Source organism: Phaseolus vulgaris, chromosome 2 (assembly GCF_000499845.2).
Source record: "Phaseolus vulgaris cultivar G19833 chromosome 2, P. vulgaris v2.0, whole genome shotgun sequence".
Taxonomy (NCBI): Eukaryota; Viridiplantae; Streptophyta; class Magnoliopsida; order Fabales; family Fabaceae; genus Phaseolus; species Phaseolus vulgaris.
In genome coordinates this window covers 28,741,645-28,767,469 of record NC_023758.2, presented here as the reverse complement: position 1 = coordinate 28,767,469, position 25,825 = coordinate 28,741,645, and the positions used below count along the sequence as shown (strand labels likewise).

Genomic DNA, 25,825 nt, shown 5'->3' with positions numbered 1-25,825 from the left:
CTCCCTTTGAGCAAAGCCTTTAGCAACCAACCTTGCCTTGTAGCGAACATCTTCTTTATTAGGAAATCCTTCTTTCTTTGCAAATACCCATTTGCACCCAATTGCCTTCTTACCTTTTGGTAATTGTGCCAGCTTCCACGTCTTGTTCTTCTTCAAAGACTGCATCTCCTCTTCCATCGCACCTGCTCAATTACCACTCTCTGAACTTAGAATGGCTTATGGGTAAGTGGATGGAATGTCATCAACAACTGGAAGTGCATAGGCAACCATATCCATGAAACGAGCAGGCTTCTGAATATCTCGTCTCTGTCTTCTAACTGCAATTGGCGCTGATTGCTGTTGAGATTCTTGGGTAGAAACCTCTTCCTCATCTGACTCTTCTTCTGCCATAGGAGAGTCACTTGTGGTATTTCGTGTTGGGATCACCACTGTCGGCTCAAACTCCACCTTCTTCCAGGCACACTCCACCTTTTCTGGAGTACTATCATCTCCTTCTGGATTTACCTTATTTAACATGGAAGATTCATCAAAGGTAACATCCCTGCTGATAATCGTCTTCTTTGCCTCTAGACACCACAAACGGTATCCCTTCACTCCAGGACTAAAGCCCATGAAAAGAGTCTTCTTTGCCCGTGGATCCAACTTTGATTCAATCACATGATAATATGCAATAGAACCAAAAACATGCAAAGAATCATAATCAGTTGCAGGTTTTCCAGACCATACCTCTAACAGGGTTTTGCCATCTATAGCAGATGATGGCAAACGATTGACGAGATGTTGAGCGTATGTCACAGCCTCAACCCAAAACTCTCTGCCTAACTCAGCATTAGACAACATACAACGAACTTTCTCCACAAGTGTCTTGTTCATACGCTCCGACACCCCATTCTGTTGTGGTGTTTTTCTAACAGTGAAGTGCCGAACTATGCCACAATCTAGACATACCTTCAGGAACGGATCACTCTTGTATTCTCCTCCATTGTCTGTTCGAAGAACCTTAATCTTCCTTCCTGTCTGGTTTTCAACTTGAGCTTTCCACTTAAGGAAAATTTCAAGCACATCATTTTTGTTCTTCATAGGAAACACCCAAACTCTCCTAGAAAAATCATCCACAAAAGTGACAAAATAATGCCTACCTCCAATTGACGGAACCTTGGCAGGTCCCCACACATCTGAATGCACATAATCCAAAATACCCTTGGTATTGTGAATTGCAGTGCCAAACTTCACTCTTCGTTGTTTTCCCAGAACACAATGCTCACAAAATTCAAGTTTGCAAGTCTTCGTACCTTTCAACAGTCCCTGCTTGGTAAGAATTTGCAAGGATTTCTCTCCAGCATGTCCCAACCTCATATGCCACAACTTCGTTGCCTCGACATCCTTCTTAGTGCTAGAAGTTGCTACCGCTACAGTCCCCACCACTGTACTACCTTGATAGTAATATAGATTGTTCTTCCTCACGCCTTTCAACATCACCAGTGCTCCTAAAGTTGCTTTAAGAATTCCATCTCGCATCGTCAACACTAGGCCTTTAGATTTTAAAGCCCCCAATGAGATGAGATTCTTCTTCAACTTTGGCACGTACAGTACATCCCGCAAAATTTTGGTGGATCCATCATGATTCCGTAGCTTGATTGAACCTATCCCAGCTGTCTTACATGATTATCATTACCCATGTAAACAACCCCGCCATTGAGTTCTTGAAATTCAAAGAACCATTTCCGAATGGGACACATATGATAGGTACAACCAGAATCCAATATCCACTCATCTGGATACGATGATGCTGAAAGCGAGACAATTAAAGAGATATCTGATTCCACATCATTTTTGCATTCTGCAACATTTGCATCTTGCGGAGCCTTCCCTTTCTTCTGCAATTTTGGACAGTCTTTCTTCCAGTGTCCTTTCTCATGACAGAAAGCACACTCATCTTTGGCAACGACTCAACCTTTAGACTTAGACCTCCCTCTTCTCCCCTTTGTTTGGCTTTGCTGACGACCTCTTGCCACCAATGCTTCTTCTGATGTCGTTGATTTTGTTTTCATCTTATCCTGCTTTCTCAATTCATGACTATATAAAGCAGAACAAACAGCATCTAACGACACATTCTCTTTCCCGTGAAGGAGCGTAGTCTCCAAATGTTCAAATTCATCAGCAAGAGATGATAACAACATCAAAGTCAAACCCTCATCCTCAAATTTCACATCTAAATTCAACAGGTTTGCTACTAATTGATTAAACATAGTGATGTGTGCATTCATAGTAGTACCTTGTTGGTAGTCAAATCATAACAACCTTTTCTTCATTAGGAGCTTGTTCTGACCACTCTTCTTCAGAAACTTGTCCTCCAATGCCTTCCACAGTTTGTGTGCAGAAGTCTCATTTTTTACAGCATACTTCTGCTCTCTGGACAGGCAGGATCGAATAGTTCCGCATGCTAACCGATTGATGATGCTCTAGTCTTTCTCCTCTACCTCTTCTGGTTTCTCTCCTTCAATAGCAATATCAAGACCCTGCTGAAAAAGAGAGTCCAAGACCTCTCCTTGCCACTTGCCAAAATGTCCAGTGCCATCAAATATTTCCACCGCCAATTTCAAAGCGACCATGATGACGAGGAGCCTAACACTCTGGATACATCCTTCGCTTCTTCTTCTTGATTTGCCATTACAAACTCAAAATATAATATTCAATATTACAAATAATTTCAAACAACCCAAGGGCGAACCTTCGGCTCTTGATACCACTTGTTGGGAAAAAGGGGTAATTTCCCCACTAAAACAGAACTCTAACAGAGCTACCCGACAAATAATATTGAATAAACAAAGCAGAATAATAAAAGAGATAAAGAGGAAAAAACAAACCAGAAAATTATTAACAGAGTTCGGCCAATTTAGTATAATCTTCGAGCACAACAAAAATAGCTCACTTTTATTATGGGAGAAGATATTACAAATTTGGGATATATAACAGTGAAGGAGGAGAGTTTAATTTATAACCCTCAAACCTCCTTCCCAAACAATGAACCCACCGATGTGGGACTTGGGATTAAGGCAAAATCAACAGGTATGACATATTATTTGCAGTTAACCTGTGAAAAATTGCAATTAAAAGATATAGGCATTGATAAGGCTATTGAACAATTAAATGTTATTCTTTCAATTTTTTTTAAAGGTATAGGAAAATGGATTTGAAAATCCATTGACTTTTGCAAAAGAAATTGCTTTTGAAATGGATTTTTTTAGCAAAGAATGAATAAATAAAATAAAAAATGAACACTTCAGGGGGTGTCCCAACCTTTATACAAAATAGAGTAAAAATAACTTACTCTAAAGTCATAAAATCACAAGTATTACAAGAAAAGACAAATTAAAGTCTAGCTTCTTAATATATTCCCTTTTTTTTAACATAACTACCTCAACACTAGTAATTGCATAAACCAATATTTCAAGATCATTTTCAAATCAATAGTATGGATCCAATGACTCTGACATATTCCACAACTTTCAAAATTAACAGTTTTGACTCCACCAAGACAACGTCTTCTCTGTAAAGATAACTCATATATGTGATTAAAGATGTTGAATTTGATGCTTTTCTGTCATTCTTTATTCAGCTTTTAACACCCTCTACATTAATTAAACTCTTGAACTCCAAATAGCAGCTATAGGACCTAGTTTCCTTTGCTTCAAACTTACCACATACTCTACACCTACTACACCATATTGCATCATCATCCGTATAACATCATCACTTGCACCAAAAAAACTCAACCTTTCTCTCCTCTCATCCATATCACAGATATCAAAGCATAACAGTTCTATTTGACAACAATAAAACATGCAGCAAATTTAAATTCAAAACCATAGAACAAGTGAACAAGTTAAGCAATTATACTCACCAAATTATTTTTGTTACCATATTAATGCAAATTAAGGGTGATAAGAAAAGGAGAAGTTAACTTTCCTTACTTTATGTTTCAATGATTGGACTTGTGCCATGGTGAGAATTTCTTCAGCATCTATCTTTGCATGATTAAAAATAGCTTTGTTTCTATGCTTTCAAATACACCATATGACAAAAACCCATAGGCTTTTCCACAACTTATTGATGACCACTCTAATTGCATACTTGATGGATTTATAATCTCCAATCAAAATGACCACTCTAAGACCACTTTCCTTACTTTATGTTTCAACTCTGCCCATGATTGGACTTGTGCCATGGTGAGAATTTCTTCAACATCTATCTTTGCATGATTAAAAATAGTTTTATTCCTATGCTTCCAAATACATCATATCACAAAAACCCATAGGCTTTTCCACAACTTACTGCCTTCATTGTTAAATCAAATGGTGGAAACTTGTTCAAAATGTTTGACCACCTCATTATGATTCACCGAACAAATCACAAGCCATCTATTGCATATATTCCAAACTGAGATTGAAATCTTGCATGAAACAAGAATGTGTGATATCGATTCCTCTTCCCTTCCGCATAAGACACATAATGTATATGTCAACATCACCCCTCTTTTATACAGGTTTAACTTTGTTGCTATCCTATATGATAAGGCTCTCCACACATAAAATTGGGCAGATGGCATAACCTTCAGATTCCAAAGATATGCAAACACCTCCTGGACACTCCTTGTTCCATGATTTGTTAGCATTTTATAGGCGGATTTTACTGAGAAACTATATGAGGGAGGATCATTCCATAACCATAAATCCTCCTTATCTTAATGTAGGGAAACCTGTGATATACTTGCCATAAAATCTTCAACCATAGGTTTTTCCTACTCGAACCATTACCTTCTCCAACTAAAATCCCACTTCCAACCCTCTGTAGACCAACTTCCGAATCTCCCAATAAGTTTATCTTTAAGCCGGGAGTTATTGTAAATTTTGGGGTATCTCTCTTTAAGCTGAGAATTATCTGACCATTCGTCTTCCCAAAATTTGAACTTCTCCCTCGAACCTACTTGCAAACCAAATTTGGAACAAACCATCTGCTTCCTTGATCTGAGAGGCTTGTTGAACCAAGTGGTGTTCAATGTTTTGAAAAATCCAAATCCTTTGAAGGATGATGAAGCCTCTACTTTGCTTGATGCTGCTGTGCTGGTTTAAGCTTTGTTCTGGGGTAGTTTAATGTTGTAATCAACCCTTAGATTAAATCTCAAAGCAATTAGCATCTCAATTTTAACAAAGCAAAATGTTTTTCAAACTAAGTTGAAACAACCGATTGTTTACACTTAGATGTTTTGAGAAAGTTTGAAAACTGTTTTTGAATGGTGAATTTTGTTAAGTAACAAAACAACCGATTGATTCGAGGAAACAATCGATTGTTTGTTTTGAAACCATAACAGAAAAACTGTTTTCTTTGACTGAGCTTTAAATGCTTTAACTGAATACGCTCCAGTCATTAAATGCTTTGACCAATCTGTTTTAAATGCAATTAAGAGTTTGTTAAGATTTGATAACAAACTATATTCTTAGATATATTTCTGAAAAACTGTTTTTATGTTTTTAAGAATCTTGAAAACAAAGTTTTAAACTAAGAGTTTTTCAAAGAGTGCTGAGATTGCTTAAGAGTTGAGAGATTGATCAAGGTGCTGAATAGGATTCTACTTGTATTGATTTCAGATATTCATCTGTAACAAGTGTAATCTTTGTAAACTGCTGAACAATTCGTGTGTGTGTTTTGCTGAGATTGGCTGTGTGTTCTTGAGGTGTTCAAGATCAACAATCTTAGTGTTGGACAAGGAGAGTGTGTTTCTTGAGGTGTTCAAGGTCATTCTCTTGGTTGTGGTGTAAGTGATCAAGTGGTGATTGCTTAGTGGATATCCTCAGGGTTTCTGAGAAGACTGGATGTAGCTCTTGTTTGGAGTGAACCAGTATAAACAACTGTGTACAATCTCTCTATCCCTAACTCTTTAATTTCAGTTTGTTTGTTGTTTGCTGGTATAAACAACCGATTGTTTTTTCTAGTATTACAGTTTTGCTTGCTGTTTTGGCTAACTGAATTGCTGAATCAATTGGTTTCTGAAATAAGTTCATTCTAGCTTTGAAAAGTTTGCGAAAACCTCTTTAAACAATTCACCCCCCCCTCTAGTTTAAAGCCATCTTTTAATAACAAGGCTTACTTTCAAGAAGTCATTCCACCATCTAGATTTATACTCATTTCGAGCCAGTGTAACTGAATTTGCCATCCCCCAAGACCCATATTTCGATTCCAGTACAACCTTCCAAAGGCCATGGTTGGGAGATCTCATTCTCCATAACCATTTTGCCAAGAGTGTCTTATTAAACATATCAATGCTTTTTATACCGAGTCTCCCCTCCTCTTTCTGTTTACAAATATTCTCCCAATTAATCCAAGCATTTTTCCTCCCTTCTAAACCCTATCCCCATAGGAAAATTCTCTGTAATTTTGTAATTTCCTTGCTCACTCCTTTCAAGACTTTAAAAAAAGATAAGAAAAACAGAGATATGGCATTAAAAACAAATTTTATAAGACATACTCTTCCCACAAAGGCATGCTTTTAAAATGGATATAAATCCTAAGTTTCGTAAAAGAAACATATTTATACTATTTTTCTGATAAAAAAAACATATTTTTCATACAAAGAAACAATTTAATGAAAGTGTTAAAGATTGAAATTCTAAAATGTCTTTAAAAATATTTATAATTGATTTTTATACATTGTAAAACAATTACCTCACTTCAAACTAGATTTAAACAATTTATTTAATGTTAAAAAATTAAGTTATTAGATAGTATAATTTTGAAAGGAAAATCCTTAAATCTTGAAAAATCATTGAAACATGAAAATTTCTTAAATATTGATAGATTAGATTTATTTCAAAAGTAAATATATCTTAAAAAAATTTATAGGATTTAAAAATAATAAATCAATTGACATGCTCAATTATATAAAAATAAAAAAGTACAGCTTATTTTCAAAATTTTAATATAATTTATAGAATAATATTAACTATTTGGACGTTGTCAGGTTAAAATGAGTTTTTTAAATATATAATTAATAAAAATTTACTTAAGATAAATTATATCTCAATAAAGATTAAAGATTTGTTTGTTTTTATGGATGTACTTTTCACAAATATGAGAAAATATCAGTTATTTGGATTTAGAATTTTGTGACAGAGAGAAGGAGAAAATAAGTATGACCGGTAAATATTATCTTCTCCCTTTAGAATGAAAAAACGTAAATGAAAAGTCACGTTATGTGTTATTTCTAACTTTACCCTTATTAAATAAATTTAACTAACACAAATATTTTAATAAAATAAATAATAATAATTAACAATAAAATAAAATTTAATATAAAAATATATACTTATTTCAAACAAACAAATTATATACAAAAATATTTTCTAATTACAATTTTTATATATGAATATTTAAATTATTTATTTCTATATAACAATTGACAATTATACATATATTCAAAATTTTGAATATAAATTATTTTTTCGTATTTTTTTCAAAAAATTAGTTTTGAACTATATCAAATTATATTACTTATAATTTTAATTTATTTAAATTTACACAAAATACTTAATATTTGAAAATTATATTTTTTTTAAATTTAATAGTAAATTTGTAAAAAAACTAACTCTTAATTTGCCTTAAGCCTAAAATATCCTTGAGCCGTCGTGGCAAAACTCATAAACTGGATTGGTCGCATCACGTGAGAGTCTTGTCACATTCTCTGCGAGGAATAATGACAGTTTGTATGATATTTCGGGTATAGAAAACATATATCACGTTTTTTTTACTGCAATATTTAATTCTCAGACCACAACTAGACAAACACTAATTTGTCCCTTTCTTTAAACTTGCAATTCTGCAAACAAAATTCAGAATCCAATCAGTCATAGAGGTAACTACGACATTTATTACGTTTTTTTAATGTAACATATACTGAATACGCTGAACCCAAAATCTTGCATTTCATATCAAAATAAGCACACGAGATATTTAGGTTGTTTATAAAGAAAAAAGAGATAATCATTGATTGGGATTAGAAACTTTCAAATTCAAAATATCCAAAACTGCTAGCGATTGGGATACTGTAGAGAGGAAATGTTAATGACATGTTGTGGTAGATCAGTGATGACGAAAGAAATTTCGTTGTTAGATTGTATGCGATAAACAAATCTTTAACAGATAGAACACGTCGTAAGAAAAAAGTTGAATCAGGATATTCAGAATCAAGCAATTCAAAAATTGAATTTTTTTTAATTTTTGAATTGTTGTTGTAAGAGTCGAGAATTTCAATCTAAGTTTCATTTTGAAGTTACTATATTGTGACGTCTCATATTTTTAATAAAAAAATGGAACCCAGGAAACATCGTACGTATATGAAACATATATTTTTAAAAATGAATTGGGTCTGGAATTGAAGTGTTTCTAAAAATAGTTGAGAAAATGTATTCTTAAACGGGTTGAATGATAAAAGGTTGATGTGAGTGGAGTTCGAAAAGAAGTTGTTGTATACATGCATTTTTCGAATCCAGCGTGGACACCTTCACGTGTAGGAGTAAGATAGGTGAGAGAGCACATGAGATGTTCTGGCTCAATGTGGCCCCAAGCGACGGCGTGGGGACAAACACTTGGATTTGGGGTAAGATAAAATCACAAAACCAAACCCTGCCTTATTCCTTACGCCTTCTACCTTTTTTCCTGCATCTTCCCTTTGCCCTCCATAATTACCCTTCACTGCCACACTCTCTCTCCTTCCTCCCCATTCATGCTTCTCTTCGAGTAGTAAATGTGTTGCAGACCACCAACAATATCAGGATCAATAAGATAACTACCATTCACTTAAATGATAGTGTTTCAACTTTCATTCACTGCCTATCTAATAATTTACGTAGCTAGATTTTGCTTGACCTATTATAGAAGATCTTTCTAGTATCTAATTTATAGACACTTCTCTCGTCTAAACAAAAGATTAAGTTTGTATTGTACTCATACCTCTGGTTTTGGATTTTCAAAAGCATGCATAAGTGTTGGTACGACCAAACATTATGGTTACGATTTTGCTTTGTCCTAGATATTTTATGGTCTTCCCTACGGGAGAAAAACTTGTGGGTAGGGGTGTTCGGTGAAGGTAACTTGGACAATTATCCCAAAGAAAAAAAAAATTGTTAATTACTTTCTCGGCTCTTGGTAAATAATAGCACGGTCTCTTGTATTGTAATCATGAGTGTTTCGCATTCCAAAAGTATGATCAATACAACCTGGTCAGAGTATGGGATCAACTAGTACTTACCTTAAACAGAAAACAAAGTTTTTCTAATAGGATTGTGATGATTACCTTCCTCTTCAATTCATGATTTATCTATATCTTTTTTTTTAAATAGTTTCATAACTCTCTTTTCTATCTTCTTCTTCTTATTATTGTAGGCTTCAAATTTGGATGGTATATTTAAAAGATACTCCAACATTTAATTCATATTTTGCTAATTAATATTCAATACAATTAATAAATGATAATGACGTATTTTTTTTATGTGTGACTATGTATATAATTATTATGAATTATTTATTATTGAATTGGATTAAGAATTTTAATTATAATTAAAATATATTATCTAATATTTAATCACTGTTTGATCCTATTAATCTTCTGTTATACTTATACTTAATGATTTTGATCCTATTAATCTTCTGTTATAGTTATACTTAATGATTTTGATTGTTTTAATCAACTTCAATTGAATGCTGGAATTTTTATCAGTTGTCCAACCTCAACTAGTAAATAAAGTTAGTTGACTTTAGTCGGATGCTGGAATTTTTATCAATTGTCCGACCCGACTAGTACACAAAGTATTTGTTTCATAACAAAACTAAAGAAAATATCCTCTTCGTTCTCTTACAATAGTGAGAGAGATTTATTTTATTTTTTTTCATTTTATGGGCATTGAGTGATTAATTATCCCTCAACTTGAACAGCTGTATGCATACATTATGTCAACGCCCACCAGAACAACTTTATCTTAAAAATAGCTAAGACCATAGACAGAAGAGGTATGTCTCTGTCTATTTGCTGTCCCTTTAATTAAAAAATAACATGGTATAAAAACTAACCATTATTAATTCAGAAAGGGAAAGTTATCCTCTTTTCAATAATTTGATGTTTTTTAGTTAGAAAAAGAAAAAAAGAAAAAAAAACGAGAAACAAGTTTAATGGGAGAAGTGATTTGAATCCATGTGTAAATAATGTGAAGAATTTCAGACTTGGACGTATGAATTTAGAAACTGGCCGACAGAAAGACTGACGGTAATTGACTATGAAATAAGACATTTTTCTGCCTTTCCCCTTAAATGAAAGACATGTACTATTTCTTTACCATTTCCACGCCATGTGGTATGGCCTGTTATAAGCTTCAAAACCAAAAATTCAATTCAAATCAAACAAATATATATATTCATTGTTTGCTTCTCTAGTATTTCAAATTAATTTAACATACTTTCAAAAATGTTTTAATGCAAAATTCATATATAAAAAATGTATGGAGAACAAAATCTTTTGGAATTCTATTTGTACATGGCAGAAAAACTGTGAATGACACAATTATCTTTAAACTATTTAACACAGTTCTATACTTATCGTTTTAACTTCAGACTACTATATATAGTTAAACTTAAACAATCCTATACACCAGTTGATTCATATGTTTAGTTTAAAATTAAATTTATATTTAAGGTTAATTTAAAATTTTATATTTATTTTTCTTTAACACACAAAACTATAAAGAAAGTTTGGACTGCAACATGTTTTTCTTCTTCTATTAAATGGTTTTTTAAAATAAATTTAAAATTACAAGCTTCTGAGTATAAATTTCACGAAAGTTTCATGTACAAATTGGGTTGATGGATTAATTTTGAAGGGGATAACCTTCATAATAAAAAAATCAACAAGATCATTTATACCAACATCTCAATATATTTTATTATAATGACAACTTTGTGAGTGTAATTGATATTGAATCTCGAAGAAAAGTTTTTAATCCAAATGAATATCATAATTGAAAGAAATCTCATTCAAAGTGTTCAGTTGAATTTTGTAATTAGAGCTGAATTATAACTTTGACGTACACTATTGTTTACCTTTTTTATTCTTAGTATATTTTTATTTATTAACCAAAAAAGTTTATTGAAAAAATATCTATAAAAAGAAAAAAGTGTTTTTATTGTATAAATATAATCACAGTTTTTAAATAAAAATTAAAATATTTTGTAACTATCTTTTGTATATATATTTTCTTATTAATTTAACTTTTATTTTGAATGTAATTTACATGTAATTCGTTTATATAATTATTTTGTATGTATATAATCTTTTATAACATTAATGCTAATATTAATTTCAGAAGTATTTGTAATTAAATTTATAATAACAAATATTTTTAGTTATATTTTCTTTTAATTATAAAAAAATACTCATAAACCCTAAACCCTAAATCCTAAATCCTCACTCCTTCTCCTCGTTTGTATTTATATTTATATCTTATTAATTATTTGGTTTAGAAAAATTACTAATTATTTCTTTTAACAGATGCTCTGTGTTTTGATCATTCTGGAACTTTTGCCTATCAACACCTTATAGTCTCTAGCACTTTCAGTATTTTGGATTGATCTCTTTTAAACTTTATAATAACATTCTTCTATATTCTCAATTCATTTTTTACTATGCTATAACAATATGATTTTGCATAATTAATAACCATAAAAATACATTGGTGAAAGAAGTTATTTACATGTTTATTATTACTATTATTAATATTATTATTATTATTATTATTGAATTCCATCTATTTGTAATTTTTAAATGTTAAAAAATTTATTATGTTTTTTATTTTATTTTTAGTATTGCATTATAATTTGCAATAATTATAATTTTATTGAATTATATAAAAATAAAAATACTAATATAGAATGTAATAATTTTATAATCTTCTAATAATAAATTATTCCTTAATTAGGAGAAGAAAGAAATTTTAAATTTATCTACAATATTTTTTTTAATGAATTTATTTATTAAATTATAATAATAATTGAGTATATTTTTTGGATTAGTTATATATACTAAATTGTATAAATTATTATTATATATAGGTAATCATTACTTTTAAAAAGAAAAATTAATTATTTTGAAATAAAATAATTATTCAAAAAATAAATAATTACACTTTTTTCTTTTGAAGAAAAATACTATTATTATAATAACTATTGAAATAAAAATATATTATTAAATTATAAAAATATTTTAACTAAAAGTTATTATAAAAAATATCATTTTGTTATTTTTTTTTATTGTATACGTGGTTTTTTATTAGGAATAATTATTTAAATGTTAAAAATAGTTATTTAAAGGATGAAATTGTAAAAATTGGATTTTGTGTTTTTTTTTTAAATTCCAATTTCAATAAATTTTAAAATTTTAATTTAAAATAAATAATTATTATATTTTAATATTATAATGGATAAAATTGAAAAACTGTGTAAGAAAATTCTTTATATACTGCTATGCTATATATAATTATTATTATATTTTTATTCAAATTTGGCGGAATAAAAGTGGTGTGATATTTTTTGTAATTTAATAAAGATATTATAAATTATTGGGTAACTTATATTACATATAAAATATATTTTTTTATGTTGACATAACATTTGACTTAAAAGATGTTTTTTGTTACATCGGTAAGAAAATATTATTACTTCTGAATTTCATGTTTTTCTTATTTTTGATGTACTTGTGTTGCTCAGATATTAGTGTCTTAGTCATCCCTTCATTTTCGTCTGTGCTTTATTATGCGGTTTAGATTTGTTATTTTATTATAACAGTGTATCTTCATTTGTAAGTGTATTTGTAAGTGTACACCACTCAAGTAGGTATTTCTATCCTCATTTTATTACTAAAATTGAATCTATATGATTAATTTTAACGATTTCAACTAAAGGTAATACATAGATCTTTCATACAGAAAAATGTCGATTATTAATTTGTGATATTCAAATTTCAGAAAATTTTATAAAAAAAGTTAATTCTTTCAATTTATTAAAATTTTAAAAGTCAAGTTATAGGAACTAAATTATTTTAGTATCTATTAGTAAATATTTTAAATTATTTAATAATTATATTATATTAAAATTTGAAAGAAAAGTGTTCTGATAATGGTCCGATAGCGTGTGACCTGATAAGCCCAACAAACACTCGCTAGGATAGGCTTGAAATGGCTCTGATACCATATTATGAATTGGACTTTAAGCCTAACTCAACCCCATAAAACCGGCTCATGGGGTGAGGTTTGCACCCACTTATATACTATGAAAGACTTTAATCTCTAGTCGATGTGAGATCTCCAATAATATCACTACACATGTTGTTGCATAATCTTAATAGAAGTTAAAAAAGGGGCACAATAGAAGAAGAACATAGATTTTGAGCAAAGTTAATGATTCATTATTTTTATGTGATTGTTGAGAGCAACATTGGAATGACTCTTTAATCAGTGTGTACATGTTTTCGATGATAACGTATGAATATGTTATCAAGTCTATTGTACATAATTTACTAGCATCATTTTGGTTGGTATGACATGAAATAGTTATAGTGGGTTTTTTGAGATTGTGCATACTTTGTGTTTATTGTGACAAGTTTTAGAGTACTTTTTTTGTCTATCTCTATTTCCCCATCTTATGTTTATTTTTAATTTTATATATGAGCTTGAACACCCAATTTTTTTATACTCAATATATTTTTTTTTACCGATAAAAAAAATTAAATAGTTTAAAAATAATGTAAGCTATCTCCATATTTTTAATTTTAAAATTCTTTAAAATTACATGAAAGTTACAAAGACTAAATTATATGGATCTATAGTACTATGAGGTCATGGGTCGAGTCCAAATAATAAAGTGAAAGATCTATGAAAATGATGACAAAATATCTCATTTGTTCCTCATAAAGAGAGGAGGACACTAATTACGGAAATTGACTAAATATGTGAGATTGTAATTAATTTGAAAATATAGTTTAAAACTATATCAGAAGAAGAGGGGAGAAGACTACTGTATATAAAAAGAAGATCACGTGATCAAAGAGAACAACAACTCACCTGAAAACCACTCTTTCTAGTAAGGGTGGACAAAAAATCCAAATTACAAAATCCAATCCATAATTATCTAAATCCATATTAGTTTTGATCCATTTAAATGGATTTATTTCAAATCCAAATCCATATTTTTGGATTTTAAATCCAATCCATTTAATTGGATATGGATTAGATATGGATTGGATACATTTTGGATTATCCAAATTGTATTTTGGGTTGGATTTTGACTTGGCCCGATCCAGGTTGAGCCAAGACAATTCCGGCGCAGGTTGAGCAAAGTTGACCCAAGTCCACGTCGAGCCGAATGAGCCTGGGCCGATCTCAAGCCGAGCGGGCCCGGACTGATGACGAGCCAAGCGGGTCCAAGCTTATGTCGAGCCGAGGGGGCCAGGGCCGATATCTAGTCATTCGAGCTTGGGCCAATGTTGAGCGTGCGGACCGAGGCTGATGTCGAGTCGTGTGGGCCCGCGCCGATGTCTAATCGTGCAGGCTCGGGCCGATTTTGAATCGTTCAGGCTCGGGCTGGTGTTGAGCCGAGCGAATCCAAATCGATGTCAAACCGAGCGGGTTTGGTCGATGTCGAGACGGTCGGGCCCGGACGGATGTCGAGGCAAGCGGGCCCGGTCCGATTTCGAGGCGAAAGGGACCGGACCGATTTTGAGTTGAGCGGGCCCGGGCAGATGTCCAGACGACCGGGCCTGGGCCGATGTCGAGCCGACCGGGCCCGGGCCGATGTCGAGCAAACTAGGCTCGGGTAGATGTCGAGTCGAGCGGGCCCGAGCCGATGTCGAGCTGAGCGGGCCCAGGCCATGTCGAGCCGAGCGGGCTCGGGCCGATGTCTAGCCGAGCGGGCCCGGCCGATATCGAGCCGAGCGGGCCCGGGCCGATATCGAGTCGAGCGGGCCCGGGCCGATGTCGAAGCGAGCGGGCCCGGTCGATGTCGAGACGATCAGGCCCCAACCCGATGTCGAGGCGAGCGGGCTCAAGCTGATGTCGAGTCGAACGGGCCCGAGCCGATGTCGAGCCGAACGGGCCCGAGCCGATGTCGAGCCGAACGGGCCCGGGCAGATGTTGATGCGACCGGGCCTGAGCCGTTGTCGAGTCGAGCGGGCCTGGGCCGATTTCAAGGCGAGCGGGTCCGGGCCGATGTCGAGCCGAGCGGGCTCTAGCTGATGTCGAGTCGAGCGGGCCCGAGGCAATGTCGAGTCGAGCGGGCCCGGGCCAATGTCAAGTCGAGCGGGCTCGGGCCAATGAGGAGTCGAGCGGGCCCGGGCCGATGTCGAGTCGTTCGGCCCAGGCTGATGTCGAGTCATTTGGGCCCAGGCCGATCTCGAGCCGAGCGAACCCAAATCGATGTCGAAGCGAGCGGGCCCGGTCGATGTTGAGACGATCGGGCCCCAACCGATGTCGAGGCGAGCGGGCCCGGGCCGATGTCAAGCCGAGCGGGCTCAAGCTGATGTCGAGCCGAACAGGCCCGGGCCGATGTCGACGGGCCCGAGCCAATGTCGAGTCGTTCGGGCCAAGGCCGATTTCGAGTCGTTCGGGCCCGAGCCGATGTATAGTCGTTCGGGTCGAGGCCGATGTCGAGTCGTCTGGGTCGGGGCCGATGTAGAGCCGAGTTGTTCTGTGTCCAGGTTGAGTCGGCTTAAACCCAGTTCGAGCCAAGTTAGTCTCTGTCCATATCAAAATGGATTTAATATAATTGACAAAATGGATTTAATATAATTAATAAAGTGGATTTATGCTGGATTCAATCCACTTTAAATGGATTTTAAAAAAATCCAAATATATTTGATCTAGTTAAAGTGGATATGGATTTTAAATCCAATCCATTTGTTTGGATTTAGATTTGGAGTGGATCTAGATTGAATTTTTGCCATGCCCACCCCTACTTTCTAGCTAAACTAAATGTTCTAATTAAGAAATATCACTAAATTATAAACACTAAACATTGGAAATTGATATAAGACACAATATGTTAAATTCATTAAAAAATACTAAATTATCTTGACTAAAGCATATAATCTAACACTAAAAAAATATATTAAATAAAGACTAATTTTAAAAAAAATTATTAATTAAATTAGATATTATTTTAAAAATTAAAAATATTATTAATATCTAAGTAGTTTATATTATTAATAAATAATTTATAAATTAATATATAATTAACTACTAAAACATTAGCTATTAACTTTATAATTTTGCAACAAATGTTTTGAGAAGGTAATATGTTATCAATTTTAACTTATGATAAAAAAAAGTAGTATTAGATGGATATGGAATCAAAATATATACCCATACCTTAGTGATTATATATTATATGTAAATAATTTTGTGAATACGGAAAGAAATAGACTCAGTCTAATATATTTATAGTTTAAGAGAAATTGAGATATAAAAACGTTTTAAAAAAATATCAAATGATGCATAAAAATGGAGAATAAATTGGTTGGTGCAACAGGTCTAATGATACATTTTACTTACATTAAAATTATTGATATGAAGAAAATATTTGAAAATTAAATTGTAAATATTATATGAAACATCTTCACATACTATAAATAAAAAATTGTGATCAAGCTTTTGGAATCATAAATTTAAACTTAATTATCAAATAACCCTTCTAGATCTAAGAACAATCTAATTGAAGAATTCAAGGAACCTGATGGCTAAAAGAAACTTTGATTCAATAGTTTAACATCATCAAACTCAAAGCAAAAGCAAAGTTCAATGTTAGACCACCCCTACTTTATGTTATCCTCTTCAAAATGTTAGAATGAGATAACGTAACAGATTTTTTTTAAGTATAAATCCTATAGTTTCACGTCAAAGAAATACAATTATTAACTCATTATAAACTTCTTCACTTCACATTCAAGTTTAATTCCTACAGATAAAAGGAAAAAAAAATACGTCGACTCTTTTATATTTCAGGTTATGTAAAAGTGTTACAGTATTATACAAATATATGAAGAGAGACTATAAGTTCCATAAAAAAAATATTAAAATGCAATGTTATTTACTGGTTGATAAAATATACTTTTTTCCAGATATTATGGCTTGTGGCCTTTCTTTCTTTATTTTTATGTTTTTTTGTCACCTCTATATTTAATTGGGGTAAAATTTTTGTATGCGCGTGAGAGTACTCCGAGTATTCTCGTATAATCAATTTTTTATTGTTAAAAAAATAGTTTAGTTTATTTTATTTTATTTAAATAAGATTTTATAAAAAATAAAATCAATTTTTTTTAATTTTTTTTTGTAGGATCAAGTCTCTTTTTCATAGTTTGCAAAAACACTTATCCTAATACAGCCCCCAAACAGACAGAGGCAGCTGTATGAAAAAAAGTAAAGATAGTGAAAGCTGATTGCAGGAAAAAAGCAGAATTACAAGACTTTGAGATTCATCATATTGTGCCTCTAAAAGTTCTAGCTATTTCAAATTGTTTAAGCATATTTTGTCTTCTATCCTCATTATTACTCAAATAACATTGTTTATTATAACAGTTCAGAATGTGATTAGGTGAAGTTAGACGGGAGTACCACCAAATTCTGAACTGAATTTTAATTTTTTATTTTTTATTTGAAATGGAGAACTCAATTCCCTAAAAAAACAAATTTTGGCGGGTTTTCTGGCAAAATTACATCTAATCATGTTCAGATTTTTTGGTTATTCAGTGACGTTCTGATTTTGTTTATTCAGTGACTTAATTTTAATTTTAAGTTGTTACATTAAATCATGTTATTTGAATAATTATTTAGTACTATGTCATTAAACTAAAAATAAATGTAAACTTAAGTTGTCGAACAAATTTTATAGAATTGAATTATATTACTTATATTTTAATATAATATAATAATTTTCTTAACAAAATATGTTGAGTTGATTTGTCATCTAATCCCGTAAGAACACTAATCTTAAATTATTTACAAATATTTAGTTTCACTGAAATATCTAATTATAAATATGTTAAAAATCTCACTTCATCTATAAATAAAGTCATGTAATTATAGAAATAATTTTTAGAATTTTGCTAATAGAAATAAAGTTAATAAAGAAACAATCTTAAATAATAATAAACATTTAATATAATGATTTTACTATTTTTTCTTCATATTATTATAATAGTTAAAATAATGAAAATAATGTTTAAATGAAAAATTAATATTTAATATTGAAAAAAAATGAAAAGAAGACTGATATATAAGAATGGGGAGAACATGTAGTATAAAAACAAAACTAAAATAATGAAAAAAAAGCAGGAGAATTGGGCTGGAATGATGTAATTGGAAGATATGATTCTTGACTAGAAGAGATGTATATTTGATCTTAGAAATAAATTTGATAATATTGAATTAAATTTAAAATATATTTTGCAATAATAAAGGAAGTATTATATAAATATAAAGGGTAGTGTTTGGTGATGGAAGTGGCCCCTGATTCAGGTTTTGAAGAAGGTACTTGGTAGATTGGGGCATAACCTAACGTATCCTTTTTCATTTGGCTGTTTACTAGATTGGGGCATGACCTATCGTATTCTCTACTCCTATTTTTTCGTGTCTATATCTATTTGTAACCACATACTCATTCCACACGTGTCAGGCCCCAAGATTCTCTTCCCACGCCTACTCTTCTTTACTCCTCTAAACAACAATAACCTATCTTCATCTTATTATTATTTCAACCTCTATTATTACCATCTTCCAACAATCAAAATGTAACAGTTTTTGTTTCTTAGAACATCAAACAAAATCAGATAAATAGAATACTACATGAGATGAACTTATGTTTATTATTTATTCTATATATATATATATATATATATATATATATATATATAATAAACAGAAAAAATCTGCAGTTGTCGAACGGAAAACGATTACGAATTCAAGCTCAGTTTCCTTTTCATGGAGTTGCTTTCTTGTCTTTGTTTTCTTGAGCAGCAGTATCCCCTCACATGTTACCAAAATTGACATTTTCCTCACTCAACGTTCTTTTTCAACTCTTTTTTATTTTACTTTTACAGTCTACAAGGCAGTTTGAATTTGTAGTTATGTGATTATATTGACTCCACAAGTTTTCATATATTATAAAATTAAACATGAATTCTTTATTTCAATCTTCTATATAATGTATGAATATATTATCATATATTATTGTTTGACAAAATCTAACTTTATAGTGTCAGAAATGCTTACTTCAAGATATCCTAATCCTCATTGCTTTAACCTCTACCTCAACCTTCTTCCAACACTTCTAAAATATTCCTATCAAATTAAGTCACACAGATTATTATGCCTGTATTGTAAATTTTGTTCATAAGCTTAAATATTCATTACCACCGTATAGGCCAAGGTAATGCTACACCTCTAAATGTTATGTCCTATTATTTGGTCCATCATTAGGGCTAATCAATAAAACCTTTTAAAATAACACCTTTTAAAAAGACTGGATCGATTTAACTACTCATTTTTTCTCTCTTAAATTCCAATATATCCAAAATGATAGGTGAAAAAAATGTATGATACGAACAATCCATTTTACCAAAAAATAAAATAAATAATAAAATTATTTCAAACAAAAATATTGGGGATCTTAAATTTACAATTTTAGAGTAGTTAATAATATCTAAACTCTTAGTTAATATGTAATATGTCTTTTCTTCTTATGTATTTTATGATATATATTAAAAAAATTATTTTATTTTTGATATTACACAATCATAAATGTTATCTCTTATTTATTTAAAATTGATTATTCAAAATTTTATGATTTATAGTGAATTGATGTATTTAATCACGCATTGGGACTCGGCCATGATAATAAAAAATCAATTGGAAGTATTGATTGAAAAATAAAAGCAGTAGAAATGTGACTCAAGAAAAAAATCTCATTTCATGATCCAATTCATGTGCACATTTCCCCAAATAATTGCATAAAATATTGTAGCAACTTGTGTTACTCCAAGAGATGGAAATCCACTTAAAGATTCTCAATTTTTTCAAACCCAATTAAAAGTATTGCAATCCCACGTGATAAAAGGTAAAATAAGTGACTCTAGACATTTATTTATTTCTAAGTTTTTCCTTTAGACTATGGAGATGAGCACAACATGCATATCAAATTGCTTGTTTTCCTCAAGGAATCTTTATAGAATATCGTATATTGTTGTGAGTGGATCTTTCCATGTTCTATTCATACTTTTTATACAAAATTTGCATGTAATTTTGGAAATAAAAATCAGTATAGTATATTCCTCGGAAAATATTAACGAATATCAATTCTAAGTAGTTGAAGGACATTTCATTTGGAAGATGTATGAGAGGAATCATTAAATCAATGAATCCTGTATCCATTTACGACCAAAACCAGAGGTAGGTCCTTGTTGAAATATTTTCTAAAGCTAGTTAATAAGCATTCTACCACATTGAAAAACCAACCAAAGAAAAAACATCGCTGACACTACAAAATTAAAAAGGTTTAAATGTTTTTTCTCTCTTTCTATGGATTACAGACATTCTGTCTGCTCCTTTATTCTAAAGTTGTTATGTAATCTTTGTATTTGCTTAACTACTTAGAGCTACTATACTAGTTTTTAACACGTTTATTTTATTCGTGAAGTTACATTTTTATTCATTATATTTTTTTTTCCGTAGTGTCAAGTTTCTTCTTCCATTTGATCTTTCTATCTAAGTAATGCAATTTTTTAATTTAGTTATTTTGAATATGAAGGATTTTTATCTACTTTCTCATTTTAAGTAAAAAAAAAACACGGAAAACGACAAAGACACTACTATATAAAAAGAGAGACCAGTTTATTAGTAAGTTACATTCTACAACAAAAGGACGAAATAAAAAATGTTAGATATTTATTTAGAGTGATCAGATATAAATATTGTGTAATACTAACACATTTTTTAATGTGATAGGAGTATAAACTCATTTTCTGATAAAATAAAAGTTTAATAAAAATATGAGTGCAATAATATTGTAAAAAGTTTCAGACAAGAGTATTGTCGATTTCAAACCTAGTTAAGAATATGTTAACTCTTAGTTAATGTATAATTTGTTTGTCTTCCTTATGCATTGTCTAATATATATTAAAATTCTCACTTTATCTCTTATGTATTTGGTCTTATTGTTGACCTAATTCAATAATAAATGTTGTCTCCTGTTTAAGGTTGATTATTCGAAATTTCTTGATTTACGCTAATACAACATTAGTTTTTAAATATGAATATTGACAGGTGATCTACTCCTACACAATATCGGATTGATCTATGATGCTATAGTTTCCTAACTTCAGACATAAACTAATGAGAATAAAAACTAAGTTTATTTTGAGATCTCCAATCAATCCACATATATCTTATTATCATACCTATAACACTACAAATATCATACATATTTTCCATTATATTTACCAGCTTACATTATATATAGGTTAGTCATGTACCGGCTTACCAAAATCTAAAAAAAAGGTCGAGGTATAGTTCTCATCATGCTTCACAAAATATATGTAATATTCTAGCCTCATTTGATAGAATAATTTTTATAATCGGTTCATGATTATGTATTTTTCTTTTTCCTTTTTAAATACAATTATTACGATAAAATAACGGTTGAAGTAATCATAGGTCCTTAGTTCTCCGTGGTTAAAAATATTAATCAAATCTTTAAACTAAAAAAATTGTAATTGAATCCTTAAAATGTAATCTATGTAATTAATTTCGGAAAATTAATTTATGGCGGGCGGCAACTTCCACAATCATAGGAAATTGTAAAATTTTCAAAATATTTAATATGGCCAAATATCCTTTTAATTTCTTGAAATAACGCCTTTTGCTTTGTCCCAAGAAACATCAAAATTTTAAAAAGTATAATGTGTTCATTCACGTCGTATTCTATGTAAACACCCAAAATAACAAAATAATGAAAAAGGGACCATAAAGAAAGAAACAAGAAGTGTAAAAAAGAAGAAGAAATAGGAACAATGAAAAGAAGAGAAAGAAAAAAAGACGCTTACCTTAAAGAATTACTTTCTTATATTGAATCTTATAAACTGAGATATATATACAAAAAAAAAAAACTCGTAAAAGATGAGTTATCACTTAACCCTTAACGTAACATTTAAAAAAAATTACACACAATTTTTGGATTCAATTAGGACCAAACACTTTTAGGAACTAAATAGTTAAACTTTGAAAGATATAACGGTATTCATCCATTTAAGAAAGTTAATTACAATAATTTTACGAATTCAAAATTTCAAGGAGTAAGCTTTTGTAGTTTAAAAACCTAATTCAAAATTTCTAAACAATTCAAGCACCTACTGAATTTAATATGACCTAGAAGCAGTTATCGTTTGTCTTCTACTATTTTATTTTTCTGCAGAATCTTTGAAACAAATTTAAAATTGCAGCAGAATTGCATGAAAGTGCCAAAAAAATTACAACAAGTTTAAAATAATTTTACGTCAATTTGATATGATGTTATTGATTATAGAATGACAGCATAGAACAGTCAACATTGTCTCCTATTCTTGTAATAAACAAGGATCATAGAAAAAGTTGAGCACCAAACAATGGTATTAAAGTCGCTTACATTTTCAACGCTCACAGACATGAAAAGCATTATATACCAATCCTTGGGTGTGATGGGCTGATTCAGTGATAAAATAAAACAGAGGGACTAGTTATGCAGTGAAAAGTCAAAAACTTTTACCATGAGAAGCATGAATAAAAGTTAATGAGATGTACGAAATGAAAGAAAAAGAAGAAAGGAGGAAAAAGAGGAGGGACAGACCGTACTGAAGCACATTAAGGCTAAACCTCTCTATAACACAAACCCAAAAACTAAAAAACAAAGTGAAGAGATAGATAGGCATGAAAAGAAAAAACACGAAGCCTAAAACACTGTGTGATTGATTAATCAGCTTGGAACCACATGTTACGTGGGACCAAACATATCAAAAATCGATCATTTGCATGAATCGTAAGGCAGTTAACGCTTCACAACCAGATCGTACAACACACCCTAATCACGCCCTCCCAAGAGTTGGTGCTATCATATAATACACATATCATATCATTTCATAAATCTTATCACACATTGTAATAATACACTAACCCAAATAATATAAACACAAAAAATAGCCAAATTTTCCACACAAAAAAGAGCTGTGCATAATCTCCTAAGAACATCCACTAAAATTCAGAAATCACAAATGGTAGGAGACATACTTGTTTACATATACAAATAGAGTAGAAGCTAAACACCAAGAACAATAATAATAATAATAAACATTCTGTCATTGTATTTGTATCGTTGATTGCAAGTTCAACATTTCCAGCCGAATCATAGGCATGCATAACCACTACAATCACGATTCACGATGTAGATTATAATCAACACCATACTGAACAAAATAAAACTTTAATACCTTTGGTTAATATAAACTTATATAAAGTATTTGTTGTTATTATTATTATTTTTAATCTACAAAATTTCAACCTCTATACAAAGGAGATCGTTCCTGAACAACTTTAGAAACCTTCGATTGCCGGAAAGCCTTCATCGGGCTTGGAAAGAACCACCCTCTCCCCTTTGTCCGCGGTCTCAATTCTCCGTCGCCGGAAACCGCAGTAACCGCCACTGACTTCGACCGCACCATCACCGGATTTACGCTCCCATCGCCGTCGTTTCCCCCCGTCAAAATCTTCTTTGACTCCCACTCCTGCTCCGGCGCGCCGCCTCTCGTGCTCTTCTGCGACTTGAACATTGACCAGAAAGACCTCGCCGACCTGCTTCCGTTCAACGCCGGCGAGTCCTTCGCGCTGTCGAGATCCAAACCCCGGTCGCCGCCGCCGGAGAACCTAGACCGTGACCGGAGAAACGGAATCGCCATGGAGCGGGAGCGCCGGAGCCCTGGCTCCTGCTCGATGAGGTTGTGGACGCGCCCGACTCCACCGACGCTGCCGGCGCCGCCATGTAATCGAGAGAAGGAGGAGGAGGAGGAGGAAGACGAGGAGGAGCTAGTGGCATAGCAGGAACAAGGGCGGACGTTAGCACAGTCAGGGCACAGAGTTACGAGACGGTCGCGAAGACAAGTGGGGCAAATTCCGCTTCTTCTTCGCTTGGATGGATGCTTGGCACACTTCCAAACTTCTTCTTCGTCCAGGTACAACGCCATTTTCTTTCTCTTGAAGTTTTTTTCTCTCTCTCGTTCTCCGCTTAATTTTCTTGTTCTATGTTTCTCTGCTGAACTTTCTTTCTTTCTTTCTACCTCTGTTTGTTTTTCTCTCTCGCTTTCATTGAGGGGTGAGGGATTTAAAAGGAGTAGAGTTAACCATGGTTAGCGTTACAAGGGGCGCGGTTTAACCAGGGTTAGTGACTGTTGGGGGAACCAAACGCCCCGTTTTGGGTAACGGTTCGGGTTTGTAGAATCGAGTTAGTGGGTTAGCGGCGTTTTATGATTTGGTCCTTAATTGGGGATATGATTAACGGGAAAGCCATTGGCATTGGTGTGTGACTTTTTTACAGAGAAAAAAAAAAAACAGAAGAAAAAAGAAGAATTGTTGTGTGGTGTGTGCGTTTCAAAAACTGAAAAGGTGAATGTGATTGCTGGGAGTGGATGTGTGTTGACACCTTCTAAGTCGTAAAAAGTAATGCAGCGTTGCAGACACAAGGAATGCATTTTCACATCTGAGATGGGACTACAAAGCAACCCAACAACTCAGGACTGGTCCCACTCCCAACAAGATTATTACTTAATAATGGACACTTACATTTCCACATTTTTCTTCTCTCAAATATTTTTAACTCTTTTTAATATATTTACTATAAATTACAAAGTTAGATTAACTAGTATTTAATACCATGTGTTTACTTTCTCAAATATAAAAATATCCACTTTAAACTCTTTTAAATTATGTTTTATTTTACCATATCATGTATTTGATAAAATTTTAATTTAGAATTGAACAAATTGGAAAGTAAACGCAAATTAGTTTAGATGCCTTTTTCATTAAATTTGTCGTTTTTGTTAATCAACACATGATGATGATTTCGATTATTTTATGGAATATGTTAAAGTTGATTGTTGTGTGGAAGAAACTTTGACTTAGTGATAGTCTTCTTCCTCCTTGATTTGAATCATTTTTTTGAACAAGGACAAACCTGAATTTAAAACAAAATTTGTTATGATAGATTAAAATTATTTAAAGCGCACAAGTTGTTTGCAGAATACAAAATATTGCAGAATAAGAGCATTTAAAAGCACACGGAGTCCTCTAAGGTCAAAAAGTTAATACGAAAATTCTTATGAGGGAAACTATTCCCATGAAATTCAATATAGCACGCCTCATCGCAAAAATGGTCAAAGGCATTGAATAACCGAGTCTCTTAATTGCTCGGTTTGAGCGTGTCAACGTGCACGTGCAAAGACAAGAAGAAACGGAGCCACGAAGGAGCAACATTTCTCGGAACATTTTTACTTTTGCGTTGTTCAGGATCTGGTGTGACCAATAATTATCATCACATTCTTGAGACAAGGCAAAAATTTCAAAGGCGGTAGTAGATATAATTCAAAATTGAAACGTAATACTAGAAATAAGTGGTGCACCTAAAAATATTTATAGGTGGAGGAGATGTATGAAAAGAATTA

At 32.2% G+C, this 25,825-nt stretch overlaps 1 protein-coding gene across 1 annotated transcript; it reads right to left on the bottom strand.

Moving 5' to 3' along the window:
- Positions 1–23,445: 23,445 nt before the first annotated feature.
- On the bottom strand, positions 23,446–24,482 carry LOC137811259 (uncharacterized). Its single transcript, XM_068612930.1, has one exon. It carries the CDS (start codon positions 24,350–24,352, stop codon positions 23,669–23,671), a length of 684 nt encoding a protein of 227 aa, XP_068469031.1. The 5' UTR covers positions 24,353–24,482; the 3' UTR covers positions 23,446–23,668.
- Between the last annotated feature and the right edge of the window lie 1,343 nt (positions 24,483–25,825).